Source organism: Centropristis striata, chromosome 2 (genome assembly GCF_030273125.1).
Source record: "Centropristis striata isolate RG_2023a ecotype Rhode Island chromosome 2, C.striata_1.0, whole genome shotgun sequence".
In the NCBI taxonomy this organism is placed as follows: domain Eukaryota; kingdom Metazoa; phylum Chordata; class Actinopteri; order Perciformes; family Serranidae; genus Centropristis; species Centropristis striata.
In genome coordinates, this window is record NC_081518.1 from 26,666,189 (window position 1) to 26,686,300 (window position 20,112).

General features: G+C 39.5%; 1 protein-coding gene across 1 annotated transcript in view; it reads left to right on the plus strand.

Moving 5' to 3' along the window:
* The window catches only part of LOC131984412 (paired amphipathic helix protein Sin3a-like), a 24,416-nt gene continuing 4,304 nt past the window's right edge, over nt 1-20,112 (plus strand). The window contains exons 1-19 of the mRNA XM_059349244.1: nt 1-486; nt 4,830-5,046; nt 6,386-6,574; nt 6,802-6,908; nt 7,041-7,389; nt 7,559-7,810; nt 7,908-8,060; nt 8,942-9,097; nt 10,022-10,108; nt 10,253-10,371; nt 11,557-11,782; nt 12,366-12,482; nt 12,669-12,907; nt 13,012-13,195; nt 13,310-13,895; nt 14,957-15,126; nt 15,273-15,446; nt 15,539-15,631; nt 16,861-16,955. Coding sequence (XP_059205227.1) covers nt 4,852-5,046; nt 6,386-6,574; nt 6,802-6,908; nt 7,041-7,389; nt 7,559-7,810; nt 7,908-8,060; nt 8,942-9,097; nt 10,022-10,108; nt 10,253-10,371; nt 11,557-11,782; nt 12,366-12,482; nt 12,669-12,907; nt 13,012-13,195; nt 13,310-13,895; nt 14,957-15,126; nt 15,273-15,446; nt 15,539-15,631; nt 16,861-16,955 — 3,491 coding nt within the window. The 5' untranslated portion in view covers nt 1-486; nt 4,830-4,851. The remainder of the gene's footprint in view (nt 487-4,829; nt 5,047-6,385; nt 6,575-6,801; nt 6,909-7,040; nt 7,390-7,558; nt 7,811-7,907; nt 8,061-8,941; nt 9,098-10,021; nt 10,109-10,252; nt 10,372-11,556; nt 11,783-12,365; nt 12,483-12,668; nt 12,908-13,011; nt 13,196-13,309; nt 13,896-14,956; nt 15,127-15,272; nt 15,447-15,538; nt 15,632-16,860; nt 16,956-20,112) is intronic.

Genomic DNA, 20,112 nt, shown 5'->3' on the forward strand with positions numbered 1-20,112 from the left:
TATGTGCTGTATAGTGACTTCTGATTAAAGATATGTCCGTTATCTCAGAGTGGCACTGAAGATGACAAATCCATGTCAGTGTGCCTTAGTTTAAAGAGCTGTAATGTACAGGAGGAGCAACATGGAGGCTGCGGTGCTGAACCTGCGATTGGCATGACCATAAACTAAAGCAGACGCCTTTAACCAAAGAGCCTGGCTCCCTGCCCTGACTGTATTTGTTTTCATTCTGGAGATGTGACCAATCCCAGTTTGGACTGGGAGGAGAGCAGCCCGCCTCCGTGTTAGACACGCCTCTATGTTCAGGAACACCGCTTCATACATACACTGTTGTTAGCGACGTAGCCTCTACGGACAAGCTCTTTTTTTTGACATTTCCATTCGCGACCACCTTTGGGAACTTCCCTTCCTTGCCCCGGATAGGTGAAAGCACCAGTAGCGGGTTACTGGTCGGGTCCGGTAGATTGCAGCTGGCGGCAGTCCTGCGAGGTGAGTTACACTGCTGTTAGCTCGTTAGCCCAACATACTGATGGGGGTTGGTTGTTGTGCTAACATCTAGTTAGCTTCTATATAACCTTGCCGAACAGACCAGATAGCGATCTAACACTCGCTGCTTTTCTGTGATGACTTGATATTTTGGTGTATTTTCTTCTTCCAACAAAACAACATGTGTGGTTCCAGCTGTGGCTAGATTAGCCTGCAAGAACCGACAAGTTACTCAAGCTAGCTTAAGTGAGGCTAGCGAGCTAGCGACCATGAATTAGCTGACATGCTAGCGCCGAGCAGACCGACCTGACAGCATGCCTTTTATGCTGTTACTTTCTTCTAAGCTATATCTGATTTTACTGCCTGGTTTGTGGGGTTTTTAATGAGACAAGCGTCGCCGGCGGGGGAGCCGTTAGAGCGACAACCGGGTCGTTAACGGTCCAACTTCTCGCACAACTTGACGTTAATGCGACGTTATGTAGCAGCTAGCGTTAGCTTGTTAGCTAGCCAGCTAGCATCGCCAGAATAATGTGACTTTATTTAACTAGCCTGGTGTAACGGCTGGCCATGTGTTATAAAACAAGCAGCCGACTGTGTTGTCGCGCTGTCAGCGTGTTTTCTTTGCGGTATCTTCTACCTAACAGCAAGGTTAGCCAACACGTCCAGCTCATCTGGGTTTTTTTTTATTTTTTACTCTAAGTCCCGTTTAGTGAGGACGGTAAGCGGTGACCCGACAGTGACTAACTCGCTGTTTCTTTTCTGCCTTCTACCCGTTTTATATCAGCGGATAGTTCAGGTAAGCTCGCTTTGCCACATAACTTCGAGCTAGGACGAGAGCCAACGTCAGCCATCAGACGAGCGAAGCGGTCAGCTCACGGAGAGACGGAGGCGTTAAGCTGTGTGTTTGTCAGAGAGGGGGAGGGGAGACGAGCCACAGAGAGAGAGACAGCGCCTACATGCCTCTGAAGGGTTGACAATTTTTAGCTTTTTTTGTAGCGCTAGTCGACAAATTTCGCCATCTTTTACTGTCTGCCGTGTTTGCTTCGCGTTTCGGCAAAGAAAATTTGAAGCTGGATGTGCGACAGACTCGATCTCGGCGACACAAGACCTCGCTGAGCCGCCGTGTTTCCTCTACTGGTGGTGCAGCAGCGAGGCTCAATGTCTGCTCTCTCTCTCCGCTCACAGACCGCTGCACTGACGTCTGCTAGGGAGCGTCAATAAATTACTTTCTCTATGTAGATGTGTCTGAGAGTCACAGAGACGGAGGGAAGCATGTTTTTTCCATTATGCAATCATCGAATTGGGTGTTATTTTCTTTATTTATAGAACAAAAAACTGTACTATTACTGGAGGAAAGAGTATATAAGCAACTTTTCATACATTATGTTATTTTATTTTCTCTCTCTTTACAACTCCCTTTACGCCTGGCTCTGCCACCTGTTCGCCCAAGGCAATCCCAACTCTTTGCATTTCTTGTTCTCCGTTGGTGGATCACACTACCAGTTCCTACCAGATCAGGGGCGTCCCTCTCTACTTTTAAAAAACTCCTGAAGACCCAGCTCTTCAGAGAGTATCTTCTCTCCTAGCACCACACGACAATTCTACTCCTTAAAGAATTGTCACTAGCACTTATTACTGCACTAATGGCTGTTATTGCACTATTCCTTGATTGTTCCCCTTTCTTTCTGGAAGTCGCTTTGGATAAAAGCGTCTACTAAATGACTTAATGTAATGTAACTTATTGATGACATTATGTCAATACTGTACAGGCTTTATGTTTAGTTAGGCAACTGTTTCAATATTTTTTTTTATTTTTTATTGTGCATTGCAGCAATTACAGAACAAGTGAAGACAAGAGTGGGAAGACTTATAGAGTGAAATAATTACAAAGTTTATAAAAAACGGGTTTTCAAGAATTGAGAATGATGAGAAATGTACATTATAAATTGGAGCTATTTAGAAAAAAATAAAGGTAGTGCTACTGGAGGAAAAAATATATAAGTGAATTTTTATACATTATATTAGTAAATGGACCTGCACTTATATAGCGCTTTTCTAGTCGCTTTGCGACCACTCAAAGCGCTTTACACTACAGACTGCGCTCATTTACCCTTTCACACACACATTCATACTGGTGGCAGAGGCTACCCTAAATGGTGCCACAGTTTATGTAGTTTATTTCTCTTTAATTTACAACTTAGTTATTGACATTATGACAAAACTAATACTGCCAATAATAATAGTAAAGTTATTATAGAGCATTTTACGATAAGATAACATACTGTATAACTAACAATATTAAAAGGGATAGTGATTAAAGGAGACTTAGGATAATAAAATGAACCAGATGAATAAACCACAATCAAGCAAAAAATTTAATAATACAATTTATCTTATAACTAAAACTTTATTAAAAAATAAAAAAGAGCTATATTTTGTCAAGCCACATGAATCAATGATACAGATGATAATATATATATATATATATATATAATGACAACGACATGGTGAATAACGTCTAACAACCCTATAGATACATAGTTCATTCAAGTGTGGAAATTCTTACAGGTTAATAATTACTATTATAGTGTTGGTTCTGTATGTGATTCCCCATACTACAACATAGAGGGTGATGTATTCAGCAGTGGTGAAATGTAACTTAGTACATTTACTCAAGTAGTGTACTTAAGTACAGTTTTTAGGTACTTGTATTTACTTGAGTATATCCATTTATGTAGTTATATACTTTTACCCCACTGCATACACTACATGTGATGCAATAAATTAATTGGGTGTTATTTTCTTTATTTATATATATATATATAATTCACTCAGTGTTGCTGTAAGTGAATATCCTGTTTAATCCACATGAATAATAGCTGTTTTATCTTTGAACATATTATTGTTGAATTTATTTTATTTTATACCCTTCATTACTGCACAGCCAGTTTACATATCTATATACCATCCATATATACAGCCAGTATTTAAAAAACCTTTTCCACTCAAAGTTAGATTTGATAGATTCAACCATAAACACAAAACCTTTAACAGTATAGAATAAGACACAACTGTCACAGCGTTTTGCACTCAAAGTGAGATTTCCTAGTATTAGTAAATGTACCTATGTACCGATAACTCAGGTTTTGTTAATTCATTAAAGCAGGTTTCTGGACATAAAGCTTTCAAAGGTATTACATTACAGAATAAAAATCATTTAGGATATTAGTAATGAATACAACATATATTTCAAAATTAATTTGATTACATTACTGGAAAAGTAAAAAAAAAATAAATTCACACATACATCGCACATACATACATCGCACATACATGTCCTGAAAAAATTCAGGACATGTATGTGCATTTAACATTAGCATTAATTATCTCTATCTATAAAGTTAAATAATTGATAACTGGTAGCAGGCTTGGTCAAAAATTGGTAAAATATGCAAATGACTGCTATATATTTCTTTCACTCACCAGACAAAAAACTAATAGTTAATCTATTAACAAAAAGATTATTTCTAACCCGACTCGTAGCTTCATTGCATCGTAGGACAAAGAAGCCCTCTACACATATGTCTACTATTTGAGAGACGGTCCCTAACTGGCTGCCTCAGCCATTCCACTGAACAATGATGGCACGTCTATTTAGAGACACTCTTAGACAAGTTTAGGAATCTTCTGTATTTAAATGGCTTTTCAGTGTAAATATAGGGCAATTAAGGGCTGGAAATAAATAATATTTACAAATACTCATATTGAAAATAAAACAATATCACTGTGGTGGCTGCAGGAATTATTTATAATTTATTATGTTCTGCCTAATTTTGAACTCAGGCTAGATCTGATACTTTTTTCAAATGCAGAACCTTTACAATCTATATTCCTCGACTGTTCCAAAGCCTCTTGTTAAAACAGCTATGTTAAAATAGCTAATGCAGTTAAAATCATCTGAGGGGATTTAACAACAGTGTCATGATAATAAAGTACAATATTTTACATCACAGCATCGGAGACATCAACTCTATGTACAGTGCGTTTAATGACTCAATTTTAAGTAAAAAGAATGTTAAATGTGTATATCAACTGTCATTTTGTCAGATTTTTTAATAAGAATATCACAGTGTGTGCAAGCACTAGTAAAGTTTTTGTAGGTAATTGTGATATTGGACATCAGTAGAAAAAGTATGACGGTTTACCACAGATTCTTTATGTCCCTCTCTTACTGATAAATAAATATAGTATGTATATTTTTGAAGAATGCTTTTCATAATTTGTTTGTTCAGACGGATTAAAATTCAACAGCCTGTTTATTGTCTGTCTGTCTCTGTCCACTTTAGCCCCTTTGAGTATGCGTATACAATGAAGAGGCGTGTGGAGGATCAGGAACCAATATTTGCGCCCCAGCAACAGCAAACACGTCGCCCCCCAGTTCAAGGCATTGCAGACAGCTTCCAGCACCGGGCACTCGCCCCGGCCCCGACTGTGATAGAGGCAGCTGCTGACAACATGCAGCCATCCACCGGCATCCAGTATTCTCTCCCTCAAGGCTACCAGGTACAATGGCATCAATGTGTTTGTTATATACAGTTTGGTCTAAGATTACATTTAAAGGAAGCACCAAATTCCAGCAATTAATGGATATATAGATCTAAGTTAGAAGCCTAATTGTCTCAAAACCTTTCGCCTTTTTAACCCAGTTTGACTACAATGAAATGCTACCATGGGAACAAACATCATTCCACATGAATACAACTGGGCTCCCTGAATCCACAAGAGCCTCAGCTTTCCAGTAATACCAACTTTATGCAAATCCAAGACTGTTTAGGGACCCCGGTATGCAGAAATATTCAAATACACCTTTTTAGAATAGGTGAGACAAATGCATTTATTCTGCATGCAAATTACTGCATAGTTTTTGCCCAAAACGGCATGGAATTAGCATAAAATGGGCCACATACTTAAGACACCAACACCGTCAGAAACATCATACAAAAATCCATTCTGTGATTTGTTTTCAAAAACTTTTGGCATTTTGGAGACTTATAAAAGAACTGCATTTTTCAGCGATTGGATGGCGAGCACATCTATTGTGGAAACTGCAGAGAAACCCCAATATACCTGTCAATATACATAAGAAAGCTATACCTCCTCTGAATGCTCTAGGTCTCTAGTTTATGGTTGTGAAGTTTCATGAGGCTGTGATTATCCTAGAGGTCACAACAGCTCATTTTATACAGTGAGGTCAATTTAAAAAAAAAAATGCTCTCACCACAGTGAAATGCTACTATGGAGACTAAACTCATCACACTTGACTACATAATTGGGCTCACTGAATCTAAGAGAGTCTCAGCTTTCCAGTGATATCCAATTAAAAAAAATCACACATGCATGTCTGTATAGGGGAAACTTGTGGGTCACCATTAAGCTCCATTTCATTCAGGTATCTTGAGGTGGGAGGGTAAGGGACATCCGTGACAATGGCCATGCCAGTTTTTCGTTGGCCTATCTTTGGAGCATTATTTATTCCTGACAAGCTTTCATGGTGCCAATAGATGCCTCAGGTTATCTCACTTCATATGATACCATCATCTTCAAAGACTATCTTTAGAACCGACGAACGTGCTGCAACCTCTGAAAGACAGTAATGTCATCTGAGGACTCCAGCGTCCCTAGTGGAGTAGAAGAAGATAAAGGATGAAACTGCTGTGGCAGTTTTTAAAATCAGTTTTAACCTGTTCTCACTGTGAGCTAATCAAATGACAGAAAATAAACACTGCTGTCTGTTGAAAAGCTCCCAGTTGAAGTGGCCTCTCTTGAGTACAAGAATTTTTTAACTTCACTTCAACCTAGGTTTATGGATTCTGAAAATCTTTTAATTTCTTACCTTAAAAAGGTGCCTACAATGCCTCAGAGCACAAGTGGACATGGACACGGACATGGCCATAACAATGCTGCTCCTCATGTTGGTCCGCACGCACACAGCCTGGCTGTTCAGTCGCAGGGCCCTGCAGTGGTCCAAGGACACGTCCATCCACCTGCACCCATGACTTCAACCCAAGGACAGCAATTTCAGCGACTGAAGGTACACCCACAGGGACAATTATGCAAACTTTAAAATATACCCAAAAAAAGAAACGGCCACCTGGGCCAATTGCTTTTATGTATTATAATGACATCACCAATAAACTTGTAAAAAAATTATTTTCACATACAACAAAGCAAGACCTTCAATATTAAGCCATTCATTTTTATTCTGCATTCTCCGAGAGGAGAATATGTCAGTAATTTTTTTCATTGTTTTCTTTGTAGGTTGAAGATGCCTTGTCCTATCTGGATCAAGTGAAGCTGCAGTTTGGAAATCAGCCACAAGTTTATAATGATTTCCTCGATATTATGAAAGAGTTCAAGTCACAGAGGTGAATTTTAGTTTTATTGCCATCATCTGGAGAAGTTTTGTGTCAAGTTTTAACATTTAACCTGCAGAAAAATATGTGTGCGCCCAGCTGATGATGAATCAGATACTAAATTCATTAATTCTGTCATTACAGCATAGACACTCCTGGAGTCATCAACCGCGTGTCGCAGCTCTTCAAGGGCCACCCGGACCTCATCATGGGTTTTAACACTTTCCTGCCACCAGGATACAAGATCGAGGTCCAAACCAATGATCTGGTCAACGTGACCACGCCGGGTCAGATCCACTACATCACCCCACATGGTATTTCTGTTCAGAACATCCCAATTAGTGGAGCGTCCAGCCAACCTGCGAGCCACAACCAGCACCAGAGTCTGCCACAGGCTGGCCCACATGCTACCACCACAGCTGCGGCCGCCACAACCACCACCACCACAACCCCACCCACCCCCACCCAACCTGCTCCCAACAAAACCAGCAAGGTAGAATACACGCTTCTAATTGAGTATCACAGACTAGAACATTCACTTCTTAGTATTGAAATCTCACTGAATTTCTGTATTATTAATCGAAGCACAGTACAAAGTAAACTGAATGTTTCCTCAACAAGTGTGCTGACATGCCTCTGCTCTTCTCTGTCAATCCCTTAAGCCAATTCAGTCTCCAGCCCACACACCCACCAGCCAGCCTAACCCCTCCATCCCATCCTACGCCTCACCGCGCTCACCTACCGTTCAGTCCCACACTCCTGTGAGCAGCACGCCATCCGGTGGACCGCCCCTCCAGAACAACCAGCCTGTGGAGTTTAACCACGCTATAAATTATGTCAACAAGATCAAGAACCGCTTCCAGGGTCAGCCAGACATCTACAAAGCCTTCCTGGAAATCCTTCACACTTACCAGGTGAGAAACCACAATGTCAGTGTTTTTCATGCTAGAGAAAATAAAATACACTTTGTGGCAATCTCACCACTTTTTTATTTTTATTTGAACTTTTCAGAAGGAACAACGAAATGCTAAAGAAGCAGGAGGAAACTACACCCCAGCACTGACTGAGCAGGAGGTCTACACTCAGGTGGCAAGACTCTTCAAGAACCAGGAGGACCTGCTGTCAGAGTTCGGACAGTTCCTGCCCGATGCAAACAGCTCAATGGTGAGTCTCTGAACATACTGTGACAGAATCAGCCATTATAACTGAACTTTATTAAACGAATGGAGTTGGTGTTGTCTTTCTGTTAAAACGGTTCAGTCTTATTTTAATAAAATATCACTAAAACAAACATAATAATAATAATTTGTAGCATTGTAAAAAAAAACAGGATAAGTTAAAAATTCCCAGTTAGTCACCGTCAGCCAAACAATTGTCTATAGCTGATATATTCACACAGGTATGTGTTCGGTGCTCACCCCTATTATTAGCTGGGAGATGTGTTTGCTACAATCCTCAGGTTCTCAAGAAAGGAACATTCTTACACCTATTTATACAACCACAAACTTCCTAAATTCAAGCTTCTCTCTTTCATCGAACTAAGAATAGCTTAATTGCCTTATTAACTCATCGTAAACAGTCCATTCAAACTCAACAGAAACTTTACAGAATGCATCTTGATTAGGCTTTCCACTGCAAAGACATTCATAAAAGACCTAATAAAGGTCATTTTTTATTTCAACTGAATTAAATTTAATAATAAAATGTAGAGAACAGTATGCAGGAGTTTTTTGTTTAAAATTTTGGTTTAGGTTCCTTGAAAGTGTTCAAAAGTACTTTAATATCTGCACAAACCACAGAGAAATGTTCCATGTTTCGGGATGACAGTAAATAACAAAACATTTATCCAAACACCTGAGTAAACACCACCTGTTCCCTACATTCATTTATTACGCTCACTGCTTATTATTCTTCCTGGAAAGGAATTATAAACAGCCTTCTATAATCTTATTTACACAAATTCCTTTGATGTTTCCTGTTTGTATTTGTATTATATATTTGTAACTTGTCTTTGGAGAGATTATGATGTGCGATGCTCTTTTCAGCTGCTGGGCAAGGCGACACCAGACAGGGCAGATTCAGTGCGTAATGATCACGGCGGCACAGTGAAGAGACCTTTACTGAACAACAAACAGAGACTGAGCCAGAACGGCCTGCCAATCAGGAGACCTGCTGGGGTGGGAGCCACACCGCCTGTCAAGGTACACACCACTCTCCAAGTGGCTGTCTGCATTTATTCAGCTGTTTGTTTGTTTCTGCAAGAGTTCGAGACGGTCGGTCTGGTCTCAGACAAACCTTAGAAAAAGGCGATAAACAGCCACCTTTTACAATCTTTATTTGTTGGTTATGTTCCCTTCAGATACTTTAACTGCAGGAACTCTTGTATACTATACATTATGAATGATCATTTTATCATGGGAGAAGTTAAGGAAAAGTTTGTCCATGAAAATGCGTGGAAACCCTAGGAATTTGTCTCCAATTTATATTAATTCACTTCATCTAAATATGAAAAACACCTCAGCAGCATCTACACCAAACTACTGCCTCTAAAATTACCATGTTGAATCTACACTATAATTAACCAACATTAAGAAGGCAAGAATTTCCACAAATTAACTTTTATTAATTATTATTTATAATTTTGACAAGGCACACCTGTTCACTGAAAACCATCCAGGTGAGCAGCTCAATAATCTGACTGAGAGAATAACAGAAGTGTGCAAAGCTGTGATCAAAACAACAGGTGGATACTTTAGAAGAATCTAAAATATAAAACAATATTCCGGTTTGTTTAACACCTTTTTTTTTTTGCTACATAATTCCATATATTCCATGTTCTTTCATAGTTTTGATTATTCAGTATTAACCTAAAGTGTTTCAAATATTAAAAATAAATAAAAACCATTGAATGAGAACGTGTGTTAAAGCTTTTGACTGGAATATACAATAAACACATAGAATTATAATGTTCTTTTCTACAACTCTAATTCCTAAAATGTTCAAATGCTGTGAAAAACCCATTTAATATTAATTGGGCTGTATTTGAACATTTACCATTTCCATATAAAACATTTTTAGGGAACCTGCAGCAATCATAACTGTGTCATGTCTTTTTATTCTCACAGAAGAAGCCCAAAATATTGGGAAAGGACCACGGCATGACTGAAGTCAGCAAACACAGCACCAGCACTGAAACTATGTTCTTCGAGAAGGTCAGTATTGTTACATTCAGTGCCACTGTTGTTTATTTAAAGTCCTGCAATAACAAGATGATGACAAAAATATAAATGATATCATGAAATCATCTCAGGGGAAAGTTTGTTGATTTGTTTTTGTCATCACTGTAAACACAACAGGTGAAGAAGGCTCTACGTAGCTCCGAGGCGTACGACAACTTTCTGCGGTGTCTTCACATTTTCAACCAGGAGGTGATCTCTCGTGCCGAGCTGGTCCAGTTAGTCATCCCATTTCTTGGGTGAGTTTAACACACACACACACACACACACACACACACACACACACACACACACACACACACACACAGCACATATATACAGTCATGGAAAAAAATTATTAGACCACCCTAGCTTTCTTCAATTTCTTGTTCATTTTAATGCATGGTACAACTAAAGGTGCATTTGTTTGGACAAATATAATGATAACAACAAAAATAGTTCATAAGAGTTTAATTAATGAGCTGATATAAAGACATTTTCCATGGTTTTCTTAATGTTGATTTTAGTTATTATCAAGAAAACCATATATATATATATATATATATATGTATATATGTATATATATCTATGGTTAAACATGAGGCTGCATGGTGGTGTCGTGGTTAGCACTCTCGCCTCACAGCAAGAGGGTCGCCGGTTGTTCCGTGTGGAGTCCGCATGTTCTCCCCATGTCAGCGCGGGTTCTCACCGGGTACTCCGGCTTCCTCCCACAGTCCAAAAATATGCGCTTACGTTTAATTGGTGGCTCTAAATTGCCCATAGGTGTGAATGAGAGTGTGATTGTCTGTCTCTATGTGTCAGCCCTGCGATAGTCTGGCAACCTGTCCAGGGTGCCTACAGTCGGTGCTTTATTGCCTCAATAACTGTATTTTTGTGTCTTGTAGCTAAATAATAACACCATACTAAAACACTTGAGTCATTAACCTGCATTTAGTAATATGGAAGTATTAAGTAGATTAAGTAGAGATTATATATACTCAAGCAAAGTTCTTCTGCTTTTTCCTGAACATGATTCGATTACTGTCAGACTGTCTAAGAGGCATGTTTCTGATGATAAGTCACACATTTTCTGTCTCACACTGATCCCGTCTCGAACAGTCTCGCCAATTTAACGCCTCTGTTACTACCTCAGACGACGGTACAGAGCCGAGATCAATTGCCACCCCCCCCATTGCGCCTCTGGGATGTTCAGACTGAAGATGAAACATCACAGAGGTGTAAATATTGCGGCTTGTAACGGCAGTCTGAAAGGGGTCTTTTTTTGTTTGCATGCAAATTCATCAAAATATTACCAAAATTATCCATGCAAAAACCAATTGCATTTGTTTCCAACATCCTTGTAAAATATCTACTACCAATGTTAAACACTGTCTGCAGCCTCGCCGCTAACTGTTATTTCACATACATTGTTGCATGATTGACAGGAAATTCCCGGAGCTGTTCTCATGGTTTAAAAACTTCCTGGGCTACCGAGAGTCGAGTCACGGGGAGTCGAGCCATGCAGAGAGTTTACCCAAGGAGAGGGCAACGGAGGGCATAGCCATGGAGATAGACTACGCTTCCTGCAAGAGGCTGGGGTCGAGCTACAGAGCGCTGCCTAAGAGCTACACGCAGCCCAAATGCACAGGAAGGACGCCGCTGTGCAGAGAGGTGAGTCACTGAAGAAAGTCTGCTTATTAAAGGTGTTTTAGGGTCATGATAACCCGTTTATTCACTCCCACAGGCCCCACTGGGCACGAATTACTTGCAGATTAACTTTAGTTAGTTAAGCTTAGTTGAGTTTAGTTTATTAGGATCCCATCAGTTACAACCAGCAGCTTTTATTCCATAGTCAGTAACTTATTTGGCAATTGATCCAAAGGATACAATAAACATTTTGCTTGATTAATTGTCAAAAAATCCAAAGCATTTTGAACAATGGACACAATTTCACAGAAAAGCAGCAACTCCTCACATTTGAGAAGAGACACAATCACTTGCAGTATTTTTACAGTATTGGTTGCAGTTGGATTGCTTAGCTCTGTTTCATCACAACATAAGACAATCTTCTAACTATATTACAGTACAAACTGTTGTGGAGTGAATTTTGATGTTTGGTTGATTACATTTGGGCTTTGATATCAAACCTACTAAACACACTTGGGTTTTAATGGATTATTTTACTACCTTTTGTATTTTCAGATTATTGTGCCTGCTGTCAACTATTTTATTTTAACTTAATGTCCTCTTGCAGGTTCTGAATGACACGTGGGTGTCGTTCCCATCATGGTCTGAAGATTCTACGTTTGTGAGCTCCAAGAAGACTCAATATGAGGAGCACATTTATAGATGTGAGGATGAGCGCTTTGAGGTGAGGAGAACTCAGTCCAGCAATAAAAACTGTACGCTTTTGTGTTATGAGAGTGTGTTCAGCATTTTTTTCTCAATTTTGCACTTTGCTCAGGAGTAAAAAAACAACAGAAAAGTCCCGCCAACCATGTTTGGACATAGTCAAACTCATCTGTCTATAATTTCACTGTGATTGCACCCCATTTAGCTGGATGTCGTGTTGGAAACCAACCTTGCCACGATACGAGCCCTAGAGACGGTGCAGCGGAGGCTTTCCCGCATGTCAGCGGAAGAGCAGCTGCGCTTCAAGCTGGACAACACAATGGGCGGCTCCTCAGAGGTCATTCACCGCAAAGCTATCCAGAGGATATATGGAGACAAGGCCCACGACATCATCGACGGGCTCAAAAAGAACCCAGCTGTGTCTGTTCCTATTGTGCTGAAAAGGTTAGTATTCGATTTTAATTGTCACAGTTTAGCAGTTATTTATAATTTATAAGATCTGATTAACTCAAGGTTTGTGCATCATGGTTTTTTTCTATTTGTTTCAGATTAAAAATGAAGGAGGAGGAGTGGAGAGAAGCCCAGAGAGGCTTCAACAAAATCTGGCGAGAGCAGAATGAGAAGTATTACCTGAAGTCGCTCGACCATCAAGGCATCAATTTCAAGCAGAATGACACCAAAGTGTTGCGTTCAAAGACCTTACTCAATGAAATTGAGATGCTTTATGATGACGTAAGTAAACACACATCAATCACAACAAGGTTTTATGTTTTCCTTTTTTTAAGTAGGACTGCTCGAGAAATGCCTCATAATTCAGCCTAATCAGTTCCTTTCTGTGTCCTGCAGCACCAGGAGCGAGCATCAGAGGAAACTGCCACTCCGCCACCGAGCGGCCCACACCTGACCCAGACCTACGAAGACAGCCAAATCCTGGAGGACGCCGCTGCCCTCATCATCCATCACGTCAAAAGACAGGTGGGCATCCAGAAAGAAGACAAGTACAAGATCAAACAGATCATCCACCACTTCATCCCTGACCTGCTGTTTGCACGGCGAGGTGAGCTCTCTGATGTTGAGGAGGAGGAAGAAGAGGAGGAGGAAGAAGACATGGAGATGGACGCAGACGGCCCTAAGAAGCACAACGGCCTGCCAGGCAGCAGCCCTTCAAAGTCCAAGCTCCTCTTCAGCAACACGGCAGCTCAGAAGCTTCGAGGCACCGATGATGCCTACAACATGTTCTACGTGAACAACTACTGGTACATCTTCCTCCGTCTTCACCACATCCTCTGTTCCCGTTTGCTGCGGATCTATGGCCAAGCTGAGAAGCAGATTGAGGAGGACGCCCGCGAGCGAGAGTGGGAGCGAGAAGTGTTAGGGCTCAAAAGGGAGAAAAATGAAAATCCAGCAATCCAGCTGAAGATGAAGGAGCCAAGTAAGTGAAAAGACCTGTGCTTAAAGCTCAGGTGATCTTGGATTTTTATTGTAATTGCACTCAAATGTAGCCTGATAACGCCAGACGAAATCACAAATGCAAATATGTCTGGAACCTTTCAGTTTCTACGGGGCCTTCAGAGTAATTTATTTGCCATTTGCAGTAAAACCACATTGGCAACCGATACCAAGATCTCAACACTCTTTAAGAAAAGACTGAAGACCTAGCTCTTTACTGATCACCTCAACACATAATCTACACAAATGGTATCTATAAAAAACTGTTCGCACTGACCATTAGCACTACCTGAAAGCATTTATGTCCTAATGGACTCAAACTTAACACATGACACTTACTCTTGTGTTGTTTCTTGACTTCATCTCTGCTTGTGTTGTCTTAACTCTCAAATGTACGTCTCTTTGGATAAAAGGGTCTGCTAAATGACATTGTAGAATTGTAGAGCACAAGAGATAAGATGGTCTAAAAACAGTACCAGGACAGTATAAGTTAAAAAAATAGAACACAATAAAAGGAAACGGGTGCCCATGAATGGATAGGACGACAATCACCTAGGTCAACATTACATGATTTGAGTTGCACAGCACTGAGGTAGAAACTTTTCCCAAAATGAGGCAGAACGATTTTATAGAGCGATGATTGAGGTTAAGGTTATTAACGTGTTCAGCACTGAGTGACCAGGTCCCCCCAGTGTAGATGGTTAATCGTAGCACATTGAGGGCGGCTCTTGTTGCAAAGCAGGTGGGAAAATTATGGAAATGTAAACAGACTACAGCGTGAAGCGATGAGCTGTAATATTAAACTTTAGCCATCTCCTATCAGAAGCTCAGCAAACATGATCCTGCTCAAGAAAAGTGCAGTTAGTGCTTTGTTTCTTCTTTTAGCTTCATATTAAGCACAAAAACCAAAATCTCTCAGATTTGTCTGATTCCCAGGCGAACTTAAATCCACATGAAGATGTTTTTGATTCCAACCCTGGTGTATCATACTTTGTAATATCTCACCATATAACACACAACACATGTACTATTCTCTACCTGCAGTGGATGTTGATGTCGAGGACTATTACTCAGTGTTTCTGGAGATGGTGCGTAATCTTTTGGATGGAAACATGGAGCCGACTCAGTATGAAGACTCTCTGAGGGAAATGTTTACGATCCATGCCTACATTGCCTTCACCATGGACAAACTCATCCAGAGCATCGTCCGGCAGGTCAGCACATTATATCATTAGATTTGATTTATGTAGCACAAAAAACACTCCAAGCTTCTAATTTCTTAACTGTAAGCTTAACATATTGCCCTCTTTTTGCTTTTGTGGACACAGCTGTTGGATATTAAACCTGTTGCTTTTCACAGCTCCAGCACCTCGTCACGGATGATGTATGTGCACGTGTAACAGACATGTACCTGAGCGAAAGTGCCAATAAAGCCACGGGGGGCCCCCTGTCCACGCAGACCGCCAGGGCCACAGCAGAGGGCACCTACCAGCGCAAAGCAGAGCAGCTCATGGCAGATGAGAACTGCTTCAAGGTAAAACGGAGCATAACGATGATGTGATACTTCAGTTGAAATTACTCTGAACTCTTTGTTTATCAGGTTTTTCCTCTGCTTGTTTTGTTTAGTTGATGTTTGTAAAGAGCCGAGGATCTGTCAGTCTGGCCATGGAGCTGCTGGACACAGAGGAGGTGAACTCTGATGAGCCAGCGGAGGCAGAGGTATGACTCTGTCCATAATCAAATGCAGTTCACGCACTAAGGCGTTAGTTTATTAGGTGTTATCGTGTGCAACAGACTGCTATCATTACTTTTTGAGGCTGGAGTTAAAAGTGGTGTTGAATTGTTTTGCATTATATCATAAGATGTTTTTAATATATAGTCCTCTATAAACTGGCATCAGTGGTTGTTGTTGTTGCACAAAGGATTAGTCAGTTGCCTTAATGAGCTGAAAATAAATATCTGACTTTTTTACTCCTTTTATTAAGAAACTGTGTCTGATCAGCTGTAATATTCACTGCTTCCAGCTTCTGAAATGTGAAAATGTGCTGCTTCAATCTGTATTATTATTACATTTTTGTTTTTGGCTGTTAGTTGGAAAAAAAACAAGCAATTTTGAAGAAGTCACCTTAACTTCAAGATAGTGAGATTTTCCCTTCTATATTCTGACATTTCTTAGACAAAATGATGAATTATTTTATCTAAAAACAAAAATCAAGTATTGACAAAATATAGGAAAAAGAATCCTTGGGGATATTGTACCTGTTTTTCAGGACAACCAAGATATTCAAAAACTTTTTATGATTTGGAGATTTCTGCAAGAACGGCATATTTCAGCGATTGGATGGACAGCACATCTACTCTGTAAACTGCTGAAAAAAACCCCTTACTGTTAATATAGCTGTCATAATACCTAGGAAAGTCATACATCATCTGACTGCTCTAGGTCTCTTATTTGTAATGAGGTTGTGATTATCCTAGAGGTCCCGGCAGGTCATTTGATACAGGAAGAGTCAAGTTTCAAGAAAAACGCCGTTACTGCAAAGAAATGGCTACTACAGGGGCTAACATCAACACACGTTAATAAAGTCTCAGCTATCCAGTGATACCAAATTTATGCAATCCATAGGCTGTTTAGAGACCCCAATATGCAGAAATATTTAAATACAATAGGCAAAAAAACCCCACAAATGTCCGTAAAATAGAGACTTGTGGGTGACCATAAAGCTGAATTTCGTTTTTATATATCTTGAGGTCAGGGCAAGGGTCCCCTTTGAAAATAGTCATGTCAGTTTTTCTTTGCTGAACTGTAGACAAATTTACAATACAGTCTCTGAAAGAAAGAAGTCTTCTGAGCCTACTGGTGGGCAGTCTGAACACTTAACATCCAGAAGGAATGTCTTTGTGCTTCTGTATTAACAATACATATTTTTCTGCTCCATCCTCCACAGAGGTGGTCAGACTACGTGGGCAGATACCTGAACTCAGATTCTGCGTCCCCAGAGCTGCGTGAGCACCTGTCCCAGAAGCCCGTGTTCCTGCCCAGGTGAGGCCCCAGCCATGTGTTCCTCTTGTCTGCATACTTTCTGTCCTGAGGCTCTAGTCAGCCGAGCAGCCACTCCACTGTTGACGAGCCAAACCAGCTGCCAAACACAACTCATTTTCAGAGATAGAAACAGTGGCACTTCTGCACAAGCCTGACTTAGGAAGCTCTTTCTGATCACACAAGTTTTGGGCATAAGACCTTTTTAGAAACGGACAAACAACACCAACAACAACAACAACAACAACAACAAGGGTTTGAGAAGGTCCATTAAAAAGAGTCATGTTACAGTGAAGTGCTCCTGTTTTGTAAAGAATCTCATTGGCTGTGAACATGACTTTTTCAGTTTCTGACCTCTGCCTCACATGGAAGATTGCACTTTACATGGCTCTCTTTTTTTTAAATAATGGAATTTATTTATTCATTGATTCAGTTCCTTTTTAACGGGGAATTTTATTTATTAATAGTAAGGTTTTTTAAAAAAATGGTTTTGGCTTGATCATTGGGTTTGGATTTCCACTTTAGCTGACATCTATACAGGAATCATTTGGTTTGATTATTCACATTGTATTGGATTTAAATGATGATTTTTCATTGTGTAACATAAGAACAAAAAGTAACTGAATGCACAAACTGAAAGCAAAACAAATGGGTTCCACCTTTTTTTTTTTTTTCCCTTTTAATTTAATTTTCCGACGATGTCTTTGACCTGAGTTTGAGAGACTGAAGCTGTTGTGTTTGGACCTGAGAGACTTTGTTTAGAGAGGACAGTGAAGTCATGGTTTCCTTATCATGCCCTTTGTTTGTGATTGTATTCAGATCAAAGGTCCTGTATTTGACTTGATCACTGTTTGCAACTGTAAATGTTCAAATGTCCATTTGTTTAAGTCTGTTATACTCAGTGTTATGTTTGTAATAACTTTCAGTGGAAGCAGTGCACTCCCGTTGCAACTTTTTGTTGTGGGTGAGGTCTTTTTTTCCACTGGTTTGACAGAAATTAGTGCTCATAAGTTTTTAAAAACTCTGGTCAAGCACATTATCTGCAACACTTGTACAGAGGAGTAGGGTTTGTAAATAAAACGATTGTTTAAATTGTATGTTCATGTTGGTGTATTTCTTTCCTGAAGCCTCAGAGCAGTGCATGGAGGCGTGGTTGTGTCGCTCTGTCTTTAAAGCTCCAGATGAGTGTTGCACATAAAGCCTGTCTGTCATTGCTTTTTAAGTGCTTTTTCAGTTTTTTGTTTCTTTGAGATGGCTGTCCATTACCATAAACATTTCAAAAGGATTTTTAAAACACAAAAAAATATTTATATTAGTTTTATCTTATTTAACCCCATTGCATAAATCTGGTACCTGGCTATGATTTATCAGTGGGCTACAGAAGCCCCGAGAGGCAAGAGAGGAAAAAGTCTGATCTAACTTGTTTTCTCTCTGTTTATGACTCAAGAACAAGAGAAATAAAAGGTTTTGTCAGGATATTCTTTCTAAGTTTTGCCGTATCATGTTGTCATTTTGAAAGCGGATGAAAGAACATTTTTTCTGCATAATTTCTCTAAGTTAGAAACTTGGATTTTATTGTTGGACAAATAATCTAACTTATATTGTTCAGGATCATATTTCTTAGTTAATAAAAGACGTAATTTTGAAGTTTGACTACTTTTTGCATCTGTGAAACAGGATCATTTTTCTGACAAAAAAAATGTCCCCTTACTTAGGTTTTTCTACATGATTTTTATTTTGGTCAGGATCTTTTTTTTTTTTTTTTTTTTAGGTTTTCTGAAACTGTAAAACAGCTGCTTTTCTTTTTTAGGTCTTTTTTTTAATGTGAAAATTGGTGAGGTTTTTTTTGTCAATCCTTTTTCTTTTGGTTTGGCTTGCAGCTTTATATTATTTTTTTCAGGCGTTTTTTGTCTTTAAGTCAGGCTACTTTTTTTGCGTCTGTGAAACAGCTTTTTTGTGTGTTGTTGTAATAATGTTTTGGCCAAAAGAGGCTGAAGTGCTCCACTACAGCATGTTCAATATAGAACAAAATGCATTCATGTTTTCTTACAGGTGAGTTTTAATTTCTCCTCCTTAAACACAAGGTACAGACAGTATTATTACAAAATATATATCCTTTGTTTAGAGTCAAAGGAGAAATTAAGACTCACCTGGAAGAAAACATGGATACTTTTAGTGTAGAACATAAGGTTATGGTGAACTTCAGCCTCTTGTGGCCGACATCAGTATTACAGCGGTAAGCCCTTGCAGAGAATTTTTCCCACCTGTTTGCACAAATTAAAAAAGATAAAATTCAGGAAAGCTAATGCTGGGAAAACCTTGTCTTTGACCTGTTCTTCAGTCATAAAGTCATGCTCACTTGCCTCTCAGGGCGTCTGTAGTGGGCTCACCCACATCTTGTCCCTTTTTTCTTCCATCAAATCTATGAGAGATCAGCAGCACAAAAGGTCAAAAGACTTCCTTCTTCACAAAAGTCTTCAACGGCAGTAAAAAAAAAAAAAATCCAGCAGTTTCTTTTCCAGTTGTGTTGGGTCTTCATCTCATGATCATAACACTCTGTACATTGTTGGTGAAAGTATGTGCACATCAAAGTATTCTCAGCTCATATTTTTGGATTGGTTATCCTATCAGGCAGCAATTTTATCTAGTGTTTGTTTCTAACAGTTCTTACTTGAAATTGGCCTCACTGTCATGTCTTTTAAGTGGAGCCCTGAATGCAAAAATATGCTTCATGGTTTCAGTCCCCGCTCACCTGTACCCTCAGTGGTAAGTACACATTTAAAACTTTCATTCAGGTGGGGTGAATAATTGCATTTTTTTTATTATCTGCACAAAATCTGGATCAATTTCCAATTAAAATAAATATTTGTTTGCAAAGCATATATTGATTTGAACTATGTGGCTGTGCAACGGAAGTGCACTGTACAGAAATATTACGACTGCTGCCTCTGCTGCTCTTATAGATCCACATTCCCCTCGAATGATTTGACTCCCTATCTAATTCGGTTACCCGGTGAGTTGAAATGCATGGGTTTAAAAATGATTGTTTAAAGGGACAGTCCTCTCAAATTTTGACTACTGTTCTCAAATTTGCTTAATGTCATGTTTTTTGTGCCTGACCACATCTAGCTCTTAAAATCACAAGAAAGATGTACAATGT